The 15617-nt window shown below is 36.5% G+C and overlaps 1 protein-coding gene across 1 annotated transcript in view; it reads right to left on the bottom strand.

Annotated features, from left to right (window-relative positions):
• LOC150104315 (ciliogenesis and planar polarity effector 2-like) overlaps positions 1-15617 on the bottom strand; it is a 204512-nt gene that overhangs the window by 96237 nt on the left and 92658 nt on the right. Inside the window, exon 3 of the mRNA XM_090396292.1 lies at positions 11423-11569. Within this exon, the coding sequence (XP_090252418.1) occupies positions 11423-11569 (147 nt within the window). The remainder of the gene's footprint in view (positions 1-11422; positions 11570-15617) is intronic.

The raw sequence follows: 15617 nt of genomic DNA on the forward strand, positions 1-15617 counted from the left end.
GTACTATGAGAGCTCTACTCCAATCATCGGGAATTTGTCCCTCTGTCCAGGCTTTCTGAACTATGCAGTGCAGCCACTGTAAGACTCTTATACCACCATACTTCAGCATTTCTGGTTGAATATCATCTACTCCTGCTGCCTTTCCACATTTCAAGCCTTTGATGGCTTTTTCTACTTCTAGTATGGATATGTATTCCTGACTGCATGCCTGGTCAGTGTTTTTTACCACTGTGCTGTCATCACTGCTTGTTTCATTTAGCAGTTTTTCAAAGTAATTACTCCATACTTCAAGGATATCTTTTTCTCCCATTTTCATGTCACCTTTATCATCTCTAATTCCTTTTACAGCACTCTTTCCTCCATTCTTAAGTTTCTTCAACAACCTCCAGAATATTTTGCCACCTTCTTGATATTTATTTTCTATATTCTTGCCAAAGTCCTCCCATGACTTTTGTTTAGCTAGTTTTACATAGTGTTTAGCATTCTTGCATTTGTCTCTATATTCTCTAAGAGCACAAGCTGACTTATTTGACAGGAACTTTTGGTATGCTTTCTTCTTTTCCTTCACTGCCTCTTTAACTTCCTGTGTCCACCAGGGAGTTCTGATTTTTTTATCCTTACAGATAACCTCACTACATGCCTCTCTGGCAGAATCAATCAATGTTTTCTTCAGAGTTTGCCACTGAATCTCCAAGGTTAGATTCCTGTTCTCAAACTCTTTCATTTTTTTCTTCAATAATCTTTGTGTATTTTAGCCTACAGTTCACATCTGAGAGCTGCTCAACTTTTATTTGCTTTAAAACTTTCTTACATGTTATTCTTTTCAATATGAAATTCAATTTTATCCTGCTCAAGACTAAATAGTGATCACTTCCAATTTCAAATCCTCTGCACACTCTGGTGTCCTGCACCAGGGAGAAAACATCACTATCAACAATAACATAGTCAATGAGACTTTTCTTATTCCTAGCCTCTTCTCTCCATGTGAATTTGTGCACATTTTTATGTTGGAACATGGTGTTAGTAATAACCAGTCCATGTCCTGAGCAGAAATCCAACAGATATTTGCCATTATTATTAGCTTTGCTCTTTTCTCCAAATTTTCCCAAAATATTTTTGTATGTCTCACAATCATTTCCTACTCTGCTATTTAGATCCTCAACAAGGACCAACTTTTCATTTTTCATTATGTGAGTTGCTTTTTCTAAAGCCTCAAAAAATTCCTCCACTTCTACCTTAGTAGAACCTTCTGTGTGGGACCATAGGCACAAATAAGTCTCATTGTCCAGTTCCCCCATTCTCATATTTGCCCACATTACTCTACTTGAGACTGACTGCCATTCAAGATTAGCCTTGTATTTTGTGTTGAATACTATGGCTACTCCTTCTTTTCCTTGATTGTCATTGCCTGAATATAACATTTTGTATTTATTGCTCAGAAAGATCTCACCAGTTTTGGTCTTTTTTGTTTCAGTCACCCCTATTATGTCGATCTGGTACTTATCTAATTCCTCAGCTAGTTCCATTTCTTTCCCATTCAGGCTTCTTACGTTGATAGTACCGATCTTTAACTCTGGTGATGTTGAGTTGGGGTTTATTTTCAGATTTGTTCCAGTAGCTGACTTTTCGCTGTTCGTCCTGGTTCCCTGGCGAAAACAACGGGGGCCTTGTTTAACCGGGCGACGCCCCAGCCGGCATGAAATTTTGTCATGTTGTACCATCATTCTATATTTTGGTTTAACCAATAAGAATACAATTTGGTCGGCTAAATCCCAAATTGCCAGCCCATCCTCATCCGATCAGTATCCAAGTAGATACCCAACAGGGTGCACCACGAGAAGGTAAGGATTGGACATTAGGTCAGAAGCCCTGGTCGGTTCTCCGCATTCCTTTAAAGGCTATGTGGAGGTCCCCTCTCAGTTATACAGCTTACAACGGTTATTCAAATTAGTCAGGGAGAGTTTTAGTGGTTTTAGTGGATTTAACTTGCAGAGTTTTACTGGATTTATTTAACATGTTCGCTGCCACGCCACTTCAGCATAGTCTGTTCCCCTACGCCGAGCAATTTCACTTCTTCAAGGTCAGTACGGTAATCTCGTTGCCGGTGGCAAGCGTCACACGAGTATACTCGTAGCTGGCATGTGTATCTGGTTTACCAACTACGAGTATACTCGTAGTTGGCAGCGAACGTGTTAAAAGTATAATATCATATGCATAAAGAGCTGAGATTAACATCTCCAAATTTGATATCAGATTTATTACCACTTTCCTTCATAATGTGATCCATATAGATAATGAAGAATTGGAGGGGGGGTTGTACATCCTTGTCTGATACCAGATTTAATATCAAACCACCTTCCTATATTTCCTTCAATTCAACCTGCTGACTTACAACTCAAATAAAGTATTGCTTGATATAATACCCCACTGATAACATATAACTGTAGCATCTGAAGAGCTTTTATCTTGGCACCACGTCACATGCCTTTTGCAGGTCTACATAACTTAAACACAAATCCTTGTTATATTCTCACGATTTCTAAACTATTTGTCATGAAGTGAAAATCTGATTCTGACAGCCTCCATTTGGCCTGAATCCAGCTTGTTCTTCACCAAGCTTCCCTTCCACAATCCTTCTCAATTCTCAAGTATACTTGCATAATTCTTACCAGGAACACTCAGTAGGGAAATACCTTTGTTATTCTCACATAGAGTTTTATATCCCGTTTTTTATACGGTACTATGAGAGCTCTACTCCAGTCATCTGGAATCCATCCATCTGTCCAAGCCTTCCAAAATATGCAGTGCAGCCACTGCAAGACTTTTATACCTCCATACATGAGCATTTCTGGTCATATCATCTACTGCTGCTTTCCACATTTCAGGCTTTTGATGGCTTTTTTTTTTTTTTTTTTTTTTACTTTAAGTGGTTATGTATTCATGATTGCATAACTGTCGAGTGTTTTTACCACTATGCTGTCACTGTTTGTTTTGTTTAGCAATTTCTTGAAGTAATTTCAAGAGTTTCGGATTTGATTATAGCATCAGAAGAGGTGATAATAACTGAGATGACATCTCTCCCACCAGTTGGAGAGAGTGACCATATGGTTTTGACTTGGAAATTCAATAGATGTGCAGGAGTATCAAAGAGACGGGAACGTATGTGGAATTATAAGGCAGGTGATTATAATAGTCTAAGACGTCAACTTGGGGAAGTTTCATGGAGAAAGGAATTGGAAGGCCGGGATATCATTAGTGCGTGGAAAATTATGAAAGAATATTTGTTAGCAGCAATGGTAAGTTGTATACCACGAGTGAACAAGAGGACACAATTTGGAGTAAAGTGGATGACAAACAATATTAAACAGGAATTACATGCGAAAAAGACACTATGGAAGAGATATAAGGAAACATGAGAAGAGAAGATGCATGAAGAGTATAAGACACAGGCCAGAAGAGCGACTAGTATGGTAAGGAAGACGAAAGTGGAATATGAGAGGAGACTGGCCCTAAGATCCAAAGAAAATCCTAGGGAATTTTTTATATATGTGGCCAATAGGAGGAGAAATGACTGTGAAAGAATGATGTTGTGGGAGAAAAATGGGAATAGAGTGACTGATGCAGAGGACATAGTGGAATTGTTCAATGAACACTTTATTGGAGAATTTCATCCTGGAGGAGTCAGTTTTAATGCTAGAGGGATAAGGCAGGTTCAACGTTTAGAGGTACAGGAGGAGAGTGTGTTTCAAATACTGAGTACTCAGGATGTCAATAAAGCTGTGGGAAAGGATGGTATTTCACCACAAGTTTTGAGAGAATGTGCTAGGAATTGACTTTCAACTGGCTTTTCAATGAACGTCTGGCTGCAGGAAAGGTGCCGATGGAATGGAAGGAAGGTAAGATAGTGCCATTGCATAAGGGCAGTAGCAGACTGGAAGTGTCTAATTATAGGCCAGTTTGTGTGTCATCAGTAGTTAGTAAGACCTTGGAGAAAGTAGTGAAGGACCTTATACAGCATTGGGCAGATGAGGGTAATGTTATTTGTGAGAGTCAACATGGATTTGTGAAGGGGCTTAGCAATATGCTAGCCTTTTATGCTAAAGATACAAGAGCATTAGATGAGGGAAAGGCATATTATTATTATTATTATTATTATTCCTGATACCTCCAAGGAGTCCGAAGACTCATCGCGGGAGGACACCTACAACTGTCTCAACCACTACACCTAACCTCTACTACGAATCATCTCCATCAACGCCATCTACCGCCCAACTCCAACAACCACCACAACTAGTAATTTTTGTCTGTAAATTGCGTGTGTTCTGAAGGGCCGATTTGTATGTACGCGGGATGAAAAACCCGAGTTTCCGGGAGAAAAAACCCTGCTACCTCCGTATGAGATCGGCTAACTCACCTTCGATTGAAATCATCCTTAGCATATCCTTAGCATATACTGATTGAAAACATCCTTAGCATATACATAGTCATATACTGCCATTTTCTTAGACTTAGTGAAGGCATTTGACAGGGTGCCACATGATAAGCTTTTATTTATATATTTATTTATATTCATATATATTCATATATATATATATATATTTAAGTTGCAGCACATTGGTCTGGATGTCAGATTGGTCAACTGGATTCAGGATTGACTGTCCGATAGGTATCCGAGAGTTGTGTATGGTGGAGCAGTTTCAAGGAAGTAGAAGGTTACAAGTGGGGTCCCACAGGGCTCAGTACTAGGACCTATATTGTTTAACCTTTATATCAATGACATTGTCAGTGGATTGCAAGGGGATATTCAGTTGATTGCGGATGATGCGAAACTGGGAAGGATTATTAGCAATAGTGCAGATGCGGCAGCCCTGCAAGAGGATTTGAATAAGCTAGATAGATGGGCAAATGAATGGGGGTTTTGGATTAATGCAGCAAAATGTAAGGTCTTGAGGTTTGGGAAACATCGATGGGACACTGCATACTCTATGGGAGGAGTTATACTGGAGGAAGTAGAGGAGACAAGAGATCTGGGGGTTGATGATTGATAGAAACCTGAAATTTAGGGATAATATTGCAAAGGTGGTGAAGGTAACACAGAAGATTGCTGCAATTATGAGAAGGACACTGACCTGCAAAGATAAAAGGGTTATCATTCTGTTGTATAAGCCCCTGATCAGACCACACTTGGACTATTGTTCTCCGATTTGGTCAACAGGATTTGAAGGGGATAAATTAACTGTGGAAAGGGTGCAAAGGCAGATAACAAAGATGGTTTCAGGACTGTACAATGATAGTTATGAGGATCGGCTGAGGGAATATGGACTGCAGAGTTTGGTGGATAGGAGGAGGAGAGGTGATATGATTGAGACTTTTAAACTGTTGAGAGGTGGTGGGTTGACAATGAGGAGTTCTTTCACTTGGTTGAACAGCAAGAGGGAGTGATGACAAGATGCCATCCTTGGAAGTTACAAAAGGAAACTGTGAGCAAGATGGTGCCAAGTGGTTTCTATACATGGAGGTCATGGAATGTATTGCCTGATGGAGTGGTGAGAGCGAGAACGGTCAATGAGTTTAAGGAGTGGTATGATGGACTTTCTGTTTCTTAGGGGGGGAACTCCCCTCGATGAGTTTTGATTGACTTTGTGTTTCTTAGGAATCACCTCTCAACGATGAGTCTTTTGACTCCATGGAGGCCTGAATAATAATAATAATAATAATAATAATTACTCTATACATTAAGGATATAATAAATTTAGTTTAATCCTTTATCCAAGTGTGAGCAAACAAAGTTTGTGCCTGAAAATATCTTCAGGACTGAGGAAAGGTAGTGCAACACCAGGCAACTCGGAGCAAAGGTGAACCACGCTATCATCACTCCTATCTCAGTATCTCCCATAATGCAAAACACATCTCCTTGCTGATATGTATAATGTTATGCATTAAGGAAGGACCACTACTCAGACCAGTTTCGACATTCATTGAGGTCTCGTCAGTGGGAGCCAGGCCCAGAGGTGGAGATACCAAGGCAGAAGCAATAGAGAGGTCATCTTTACTTATAGGAATTAATAAGGTGGCACACCTTTTGGCAACTCCTATATGTAAAGATGACCTCTCTATTGCTTCTGCCTTGGTATCTCCACCTCTTGGCCTGGCTCCCACTGACGAGCCCTCATTAAAGGTTGAAACCGGTCTGGGTAGTGGCCCTTCCCTTTATGTATAACATTATACATATCCGCAAGGAGATGTATTTTGCATTATGGGAGATACTGAGATAGGAGTGATGATAGCTTGGTCTTGTTGGAACGTACATCCTGGTTTCGAATCCGCCATTTTTGTTGTAACGTACTCTTATTAATAAAATCTATTAATTGCTAATTGATCACTAATCCAAATGTAGGGAAATTTATATTTATACTGCACCACCCTATATTTCGATTAGTCTATATAAATAGTAGAATCAATTTTCAATTAAATTGGCAGTCTCCTTACTCATTCAGGCCGAATTTAATATTTTTCACTTGAGGCTCCCGCAAGATTCGAATTATTTATGAACGGTGCAATAAAAAAGAATCAGGCAAACACATCATTGAAATTAACAAAGCAAAACATTTAATATAAGGTTATATGACAAATACATGAATTCCACTTCTAAAATAAGACATTACAATTAGGTTAATATATCATGTCAAATCATTCATATTAATTCAGTCTTCGAAATCTTCACATACAAGTTTCACAGTTTCCTCAATTACAAGATTCCTTACTCAGATTAATACAACAGAATTTCTTATTTAATTAGTTGCTCATATTTCTCAGTTATACTCCACACTTAACTCTCAGCAGGCACTTATCATATCATTAATCGCGGCAGATATTATTTCAAGGCAAATTATTCTCAACTTCCAACTTCAGCGTTATGCCACAGTAAATGTTAGAATAAGCGAAATGGAACTATCACTCAAATCTTCATACACAGAAACAAATAAAACATGACTGTCCTTAACAGCATTAATCTTCAGCACGTCAGATTTGAAGTGAACACATCTTCAAATTATATTTATTACACCTATGGAACACATTTAAAAAGAATTCTTCAAGGTCATAACTAGATTATTATTTGTCACGCTTCACAATTCTCGACAGCAACTATGGGGCAGATTGATATCCTTGTTTACTACTTCACAACAAATTAAGCTCCGTACAATTCTTCCTAAAGCAATATAGAAATGAGTAGTAATTCTAAGCTAACTAGATTTATTCTGAATCCTTCATTAACCTTCCAGTCCTTTAATTATCCAAATACACCACTAAATTCCTTTTAATGCCACTGCTGACTTTACTTTCAGCTATCAATAAGTTTTCACTTCGTCTTTGCACACTTCTAAATACTACTCTCTTGAATTCCTACCCTTCAGTCCCTTTTATTTACTTTCACCCCTTTGCTTATATCCTTCCTTCTTCCCACTTCCAAAAACTCTCCCCCTTTTTACTCTTATATTACCACCCATATATTTTTCTTCTCTCCTCGTTATTGAAGCTCACGGTCTACCCACGCATGTTCCATTTTATTTCTCTCTCCATGGCAACGAACAAAACGTAAACATTCGCTTTAACGTTACATATGGCTATACTTTTACATTGAGTAATGAAAAACATTAATAAAAATATTACAGGTACTTAATTTTCTCCTTCATTTCATTTACAATTAATAATAATAAAATATGTTACAGTATATATATAAGGTATATTAAATTATATACATATAATTTCTCATAATATTATTGAAGGAATAAAGTAAATAAGATAAATGATATTTATCACTGAGTCCTTCCAATAGCAAAATATACATTAAAATTATTTAATCAAATAATATCTGATAAAATTCAGGAATAATACATGAATAATAATTCTTAGGCAAGGGATTAACAAATAATTTTTAAACAAGTCATGCTTAATATATGATAGGTTATGTTAAATGTGAATGAAGAACAAAATATACATAATAATTTCATTCACAGTTTAACAGTTTACCTTTGCTCCGAGTTGCATGGTGTTGCACTACCTTTCCTCAGTCCTTGCAACTCGCAAATATCTGACAGATATTTGCACCTGAAAATATCTGTCAGATATTTTCAGGTGCAAACTTTGTTTGCTCACACTTGGATAAAGGATTAAACTAAATTTATTATAGTCTAAACAAGTGCAAAATAAACTTTCAACATTAAGGATATCCTTTTCTCCAGTTTTGATGTCACCTTTATCATCTCTAATTCCTTTTACAGCACTCTTTCATAGGTCTGTCATATAAAAAGTAAAAAATTCTGAAAGAAATTTCTGACCCTTAAAGGTGATAAAAGGTCACTAAAACTTAAGGAATTCCAGGGAAGTATATATTAAAGTTTATTTTAATTTATATTCCAGTATACGTTGTGAATTCCTTAAGTTATTTAGTAATCATGTGCAACCAACATATAAGCCTTCCTACGGTGATAAAAGGATGGAAGAAAATGAAGATACTGGTTTATGTTATGACTTTTGAAGAAAACTGGCAACTAAAATTGGAAATACTTTTGTAATTCTTTAAAAGAAAAATCTGATAGTGATTCTAGATCTGAAATTAAGGATTTCAGATCCAGAAGCTTTATTTCCAGAGTTGGAAACAAAACTTAAATAAATTTGTTGGCAGCCACACAGGATCCAATAATTTGATAGTGTTGGAAAAAAAAAGAAATTAAAAAAAAAAAAATAATAATACATTTTGAATGCATTTAGAACAATGCTGAAAATTCACTCACTACTTGTCTCTGATAACTAACCTGTGGTGAGTTGAGAAGTGGATTTCTAGAGCCCTGGACATAAGAAAAATCCAGATAATAATGTATACATAAATGGAAAGAGTATCAGGAACAAAAACATTGAGTTTGTTGCTTAGGTGAGTACACTGAGATCTGAGATTGTTGGCATTAGTGAAATCTGGCTATCATAAGTCGTTTTGCAACTGGAATCAGTGCAAAGGGTACAGAATTTTTAGGACAAAAAAGAGAAGGTGGGATTAGAGTATTACTAATGACATAATATGACTTGGATCTGGTTAGGGTAGAAACTCATGAAAGCAGTAATGTTAAGCATGTCCCATGTATCAATGAATTTGAAACAATCTGGTATGAAGCAAAGGCTAACAGGATGAAATAAGTGGCAGGGTATGGCAAAAGACTTGGTAGTTCAGTTGCTGGGGACAATGAAATGCAGCACCAAATTACCAAACTGCTCCTAAGCAAGTAATCATTATGGGCAACTTAAATTATCCAAATACTGATTGAGCTGTTGTGAAGCAACTTTCTCAGATAGCATCTGAAAAAAAAGAAACTCAAGGAGAGAGATAGATAGATTTGACCACAGCATCAGAAGGAGTCTTAGTTAAGAATGGAACTATTTTGCCACCATTTGGCGACATTGCTCATTCTCTACTGACGTGGGATTAGCAAACTACATGGGTATTCCAATTAACACATGCTACTTAATGAAATACAAATCTGAAAATTATAAGCTACTCAGGGGAATACCATCTTTGGTCCAATGGTATCAGTTGCTAAATGGAAAGGATATCAGCAGTGCATGGGAAGATTTGAAAAGATGCTTAAATAACGTGATATCTGAATGTGTCCTGAAAGTTGGAAAAACAAATATGATGGGAGTGAAATAGATACACAACCTTATAAAGCAAGAAATCCAAAAAAAGAAGATGATGCGGAAGGAATATCCTGATTAATATAAAGTGCAGGTCAATAAAAGTATGAGTATTGTAGAGAAAGCTAAATTGAAATATGAAAATAAGCTGGATGTGAAGGCTAAAGTCAATTGAAAAGAATTTTATTGTTATGTCACAAAGTAAAAGAACCAATGAACGTGGAGGAATAACAACAATTTTGTGAATGCATATAGTACCTTCGTGCCAGAAGCTTTTTTCTTTTTTAAGTTGCTTTCACTTCCTGCTTATTGGAGGCTTAAAGTGTCTTGAAAAAGTGCCGTATTTTGTCTCTAGAGCAAGGTTTTTGGACTTGTAAAAACTAAGTTTTAAAAAATACACAAAAGAATGTATAAATTGATAAAAATAGAAAAAAATCCTTATCTCACCCACAGTATAAATGTACTATAAGTTTGCAAATAATAGTACATTTATACTGTGGGTGAGATAAGGATTTTTTCTATTTTTATCAATTTTATACATTTTGTGTATTTTTTTAATTTATTTTTTACAAGTCCAAAAACCTTGCTCTAGAGACAAAATATGGCACTTTTTCAAGACACTTTAAGCCTCCAATAAGCAGGAAGATGATCTCACATCAGGAACTGAAATTCCTCTCCCACGATCTCCAAGCTTAAGAGATTGTTCAAAATATGAGCACTACTTCATTAAGAGTTACCAATCAGGTTCTAGTTTTGAGGGCAACTTGTGCCACAGTATTAAAATTATCTACACATAAACCCAAGGAAAAGTATTAAATATAATGCCAAATATTTCGCTTTGAAATTAACAAACTATCATCAGTGGCCTGAACTACATTTTTTACAAGGTAGAATGCAAACAATTGATTTATTCAAATTAGTACGAGCTGCATAATGGTAAATCACTAATAGTGTTATGCTTCACTGAAGAAAAGGTTAATCATAAGTGTAAAATAAATTGCAAAAATAATTATATAATTTATATTATCATCCAAAAAAATGTAATTTATATTATCATATTAAACAGATCATTAGATAGATGTAATATCCAGACGGATTCTTAGAACCTTCTATCTTTGTAAATATGCAGCAAACTTAAAGGGATACAAAAGCAATGTTAGAGCAAATTTCTTTTGGTATACCATTGTACCAATATGTTACTGGAGTGGGTAAGTTTCTTATAAAGATAGCGAGAGCAGACTGTAACTCAGGGAATAAAAAAAAAAAAAACTTTCTTAGAGTAAGTAAGAAATTTTGTTTAATAAATAAATAAATTATTATTACTTGACAGGAAGTCCAAGAACTCATCGTGGGAGGGCACACTACTCTACTTTGCTAAATACATCTCATCCTCTCCACTACTACTTAATTCTCCAACTACAACACTACTACCATCAATGCAATCTATTGCCCATCACCACCACCACCAACAGTATTTTTTTTGTCTGTAAATTGTGTGTGTTCTGAAGGCCGATTTGTCTGTAAGCAGGATGAAAAACCAGTTTCCAGGAGGAAAAACCTTGCTACCACTATATGAGATCGGCTAACTCACCTTCAAATGAAAAAGCCCATATAAAGCCCAAATAAATAAATAAAAATCAGAGAGAGAAAAAAAAAATTATTTTTTATTTTAAATTTAATATTTTAAAAAATTCTAATCTTTTTAGCTAGAATATTTGCATATAAAAATACCTACCAGGAGTTGCCTGATACAATGAAGTAATATGAAAACCACTTAACCATGAAATTAAAAATGATTTTCCGATTCCTGCTCTGCCAGCTACAAAAATTTTATATTTCAAATCTTGTGCTGATAGAGGAATATTTGGCATCTCCAATAATCCTGCAATTGAAAACATTTATAGAAAACCATGAATTAAAAAAAAAGAAATGTAGGAATTTTAGGGACAAAATTCACAGAAATAAACAGAAAAAGACAAAAATGAGATTTTAGTGAAGACAGAACTAATTCACAACTTAGCAAATATCAATGTTATTAAAACTCAGTCCTATCTAATTTCCCACCAGAAAGATCTTCACTCTCATTTACTTTTGATAATGTCCCAATATCCTTTCAAGATCAATTTTCCTGTCTTGGGCTGATGGTCAAATCCACCTTATGTTGGTACAAATACATTACATCAATAGCCTCCTCAACCTCTAGAAAACTTGTTCTGGAGGTTGAGGAAGTTGAATTAGAAATAATTATTTAATTTCCTGATGTGTTTTGACCTTCACATTAAGGTCATCGTCTTGTCTGGAGTGTGTGTGTGTGTGTGTGTGTGTGTGTATATATATATATATATATATATATATATATATATATATATATATATGTGTGTGTGTGTGTGTTAAAGATACCAAGCTATTTTAAACCTGGTTTTACTCCATTTCCCAAGTAAGCAAACAGACAAACAAGTCAAGTTTGCACCTGCAAGTGTTGCAAGTCTAGCTGATCTTGCAACACCTGCAGGTGCAAACCTGACGTGTTTGTCTGTTTGCTTACTTGGGAAATGGAGTAAAACCAGGTTTAAAATAGCTTGGTATCTTTAACATTTATTATACCCAAAGTAAAATACTTTCTATATATATATATATATATATATATATATACACACACACAGAGACAAGCTATATTACATTTCACACAGTATGCCAAAGAGACAAGGATTTGACCAACAGTTATTCTACTGGACTGACCTCTAGTGAATAAAATAAAATAACTACATCAAAGCCATATTTTATTTACAGAATACGTGCCCTCCATATTCTTGGGATTTTTAGACCATCATTATTGTTAAGATTAGGGTAGTTGATAGGAATTTCACATGCCTCCTCAAATTTACGTTCATACCACGTTTTGATGTGGTGTAGACAACAGGTGCTTTTTCAGTCAATTCTATGTAGAGTATTCAGGGCATGATCAGAAAGGCCAGCTTTATCATTGTTATCAAATTTAATATGCCGTTTATGTTCCTTTTTTCAGATAGGAATTGTACATCCTGTGTTCCCTATACAGGGCAAATTACAGGTGCAACAAATACAGTAAACTCCAGGGAGGGCCAGTGGAGGAAGTGGATCCTAGGATGAGTTAAGTTCTTTAATTTTGCAGGAGGTTTAAATATGGCTTTAATGTTGTATTTCTGTAATACTCTATTTTATCTGATATCCCTTTAATATATGGAATAGTTAGTTTTATACTCTGTGGGAGGAGTTAAACTGGAGGAAGTAGGAGAGACAAGAGATCTGGGTTTGATGATTGATAGAAAACTGAAATTCAGGGGACATATTGCAAAGGTAGTGAAGGTAACACAGAGGATTGCTGCAATAATGAGAAGGACACTGACCTACAGAGATAAAATGGTTATCATTCCGTTGTATAAGACTCTGATCAGACCACACTTAGACTATTGTTCTCAGCTCTGGTCCCCAGGATTTGAAGGGGATAAATTAACTTTGGAAAGGGTACAAAGGCGGATAACAAAGATGGTGTCGGGACTGTACAATGTTAGTTATGAGGATCGGCTGAGAGAGAGTGTGGAATGCAGAGTTTGGTGCATAGAAGAAGGAGGGGTGATATGATTGAGACTTTTAAACTGTTGAGAGGTGGTTACAGGGTTGACACTGGGGAGTTCTTTCGCTTGGTTGAACAGCGGGAAGGAGTCATGACAAGGGGCCATCCCTAAAAGTTACGAAAGGAAACTGTGGGAAAGATGGTAAGGAGTGGTTTCTTTGCATGGATGGTGTTTAAACCATGGATTGCATTGCCTGATGGAGTGGTGAGAGCGAGAATGGTCAATGCATTTAAGGAGTGGTATGATAGACTTAGTGTTTCCTAGGCGGAACCTCCCTCGATGAGTCTTGATACTCTTGTTTCTTAGAAAGGACCTTCCACGAAGAGCCTTTTGACTCCATGGAGGCCTGAATAATAATAATAATAACATAATATTGTAGTGTACTTTTTTTTTTTTTTGGTTTTGTGAAGAATTTTATTGTTAGTATTTTGACTGTAGCCATTTTTTAGGAAAGTATTGCTAATGACTTTTAATTCATTTATAAATGCTTGTTCATTGCAGCAAATCTTCAAAGCCCTGTTTTTTAGTGTGTTAATGGCACCTAGTTTTTGTGTTGGGTGGTTATGAGTTTATGTAAGCTTCTGGTAAACTTAATCAACTCATTCTGCATTTGGAGCAGTGTACCCCAAACTGTCCTAAGAATTCTTGATGATATACAGTAGAGGGCGATCCACTTAATAGATAACCCTTACCTCACAGACTCCCTTCTGTAACTTTCCACAGGAACTCTTGTTTTTGCACTGTGCCTTTTCTATAGGAATTTTCATGAGCACTCTGCTTTACTGGCTACTACCATTTCTCCACTTTCTTCATGTATGAACTAGAGTGGCCACTGGTCAACACCAATATGCTGTCCAATTCCAAAAATACCAAACAAATTTCTCATCGTTTCCCTTCATTCCATTCACCTCTGTTCTTTGGAACAATCTCTCCCATACCCAACACCGGTTTTCCTAATTTGTACAAACCCCACCTTTTTTTTTAAGAAACATTAATATATTACTTCTTTCTCATTAATCACCTTCCCACATATGGCACTGATGTGTTATATGTGTGTGTGTGGGGGGGGGGGTCATTATAAAAAACGTCCCAGAGCATTAATGCTCTTCTATTGGAAGTTCTGCTGCAGAACCTTCCCAATAAACTGCTCCTTTGATGTTGAGTATGTCACAAGTGAGTCTGCTGAATAACATAGCCAAACCACCATGAGTCACCCAGAACACAATTAAGATATAGGAACCTTTTACCATACTATAGGGAAGTAATGTGAAGTACTTTCACATGGGTAATGCTAAATAGTATGCCCCACTGACTGTATAACTACTGGCAAAGATCTCTAGGAATATGCAAAAATATGGGATTAATGTTAACAAAGCAGTTATTCATGAAACAAACAGAAACTAAAGAGAACCTCTGAAGAACAGAAAAAGTATCAAGATAAATGTTGGAGAAGCACGTGAGAACTAGGATCCAGAATTTGGTCGACAACAATGGTATTATCTTTAATGGGCAGCATGGATTTGCTAATTTGGAACTACGGGGGGGGGGGGTGATTATGAAGAGTTCAGGAGATAGCTTGCAGGTGTAGCATGGAATGAGGAGTTAGCTGGAAAAGAGATCAATGCAGCTTGGGGGATTTTCAAAAACTATCTAGTAGAAGCAATGTCTAAATGTATTCCAAGGATTAGAAGGTTAAATAAGGTAGGTGTGAAATGGATGAATAAAGAGAATAAGCATGCAATACAGAGAAAATGGGTATTATGGAGGCAGCATAAGAGAATGGTAATAACCAATTCCACGAGGATTACAAAGACCAGGCAAGGCGGGTGGGTGAAATGGTTGCTAAGGGTAGCAAAAGTGACCTATGAGCAGCAGTTAGCTAATGAAGCCAAAAAGAATCCTAGGAAGTTCTTTTGATATGCAAAAAAAAGAATGATTATGGAATGATGACACTGATTGGAGAAAATGGTATAAAGACAGCTGTTGTGGAAGATATAGTGGTGATACTTAATGAGCAGTTCATAAAGGTCTTTCAATCTTTTGAATATGACTTCGTGGAGATATTGAGAGCAGCTGATGATGGGGAGGAGAGACTGACTATAAGTGAGCAAGAGGTTTATGGGGAGTTGCGTAAACTAGATGTTAATAAGGCTGTAGGACTTGATAATATATCACCACATATTCTGAAGGAATGTGCCAGGGAGTTGACATCTGCCTTGAAATATTTTTTAATGTGAATCTTGCACTGGGTCAAGTTCCTAAGGAGCAGAAGGAGGGCAAGACTGTGCTGCTTCATATGGGAGGTGATAGAACTCG

The sequence above is a fragment of the Typopeltis vanoorti genome, chromosome 8 (genome assembly GCF_054136105.1).
Source record: "Typopeltis vanoorti isolate ZY-2024b chromosome 8, IOZ_Tvanoo_1.0, whole genome shotgun sequence".
Lineage (NCBI taxonomy): Eukaryota > Metazoa > Arthropoda > Arachnida > Uropygi > Thelyphonidae > Typopeltis > Typopeltis vanoorti.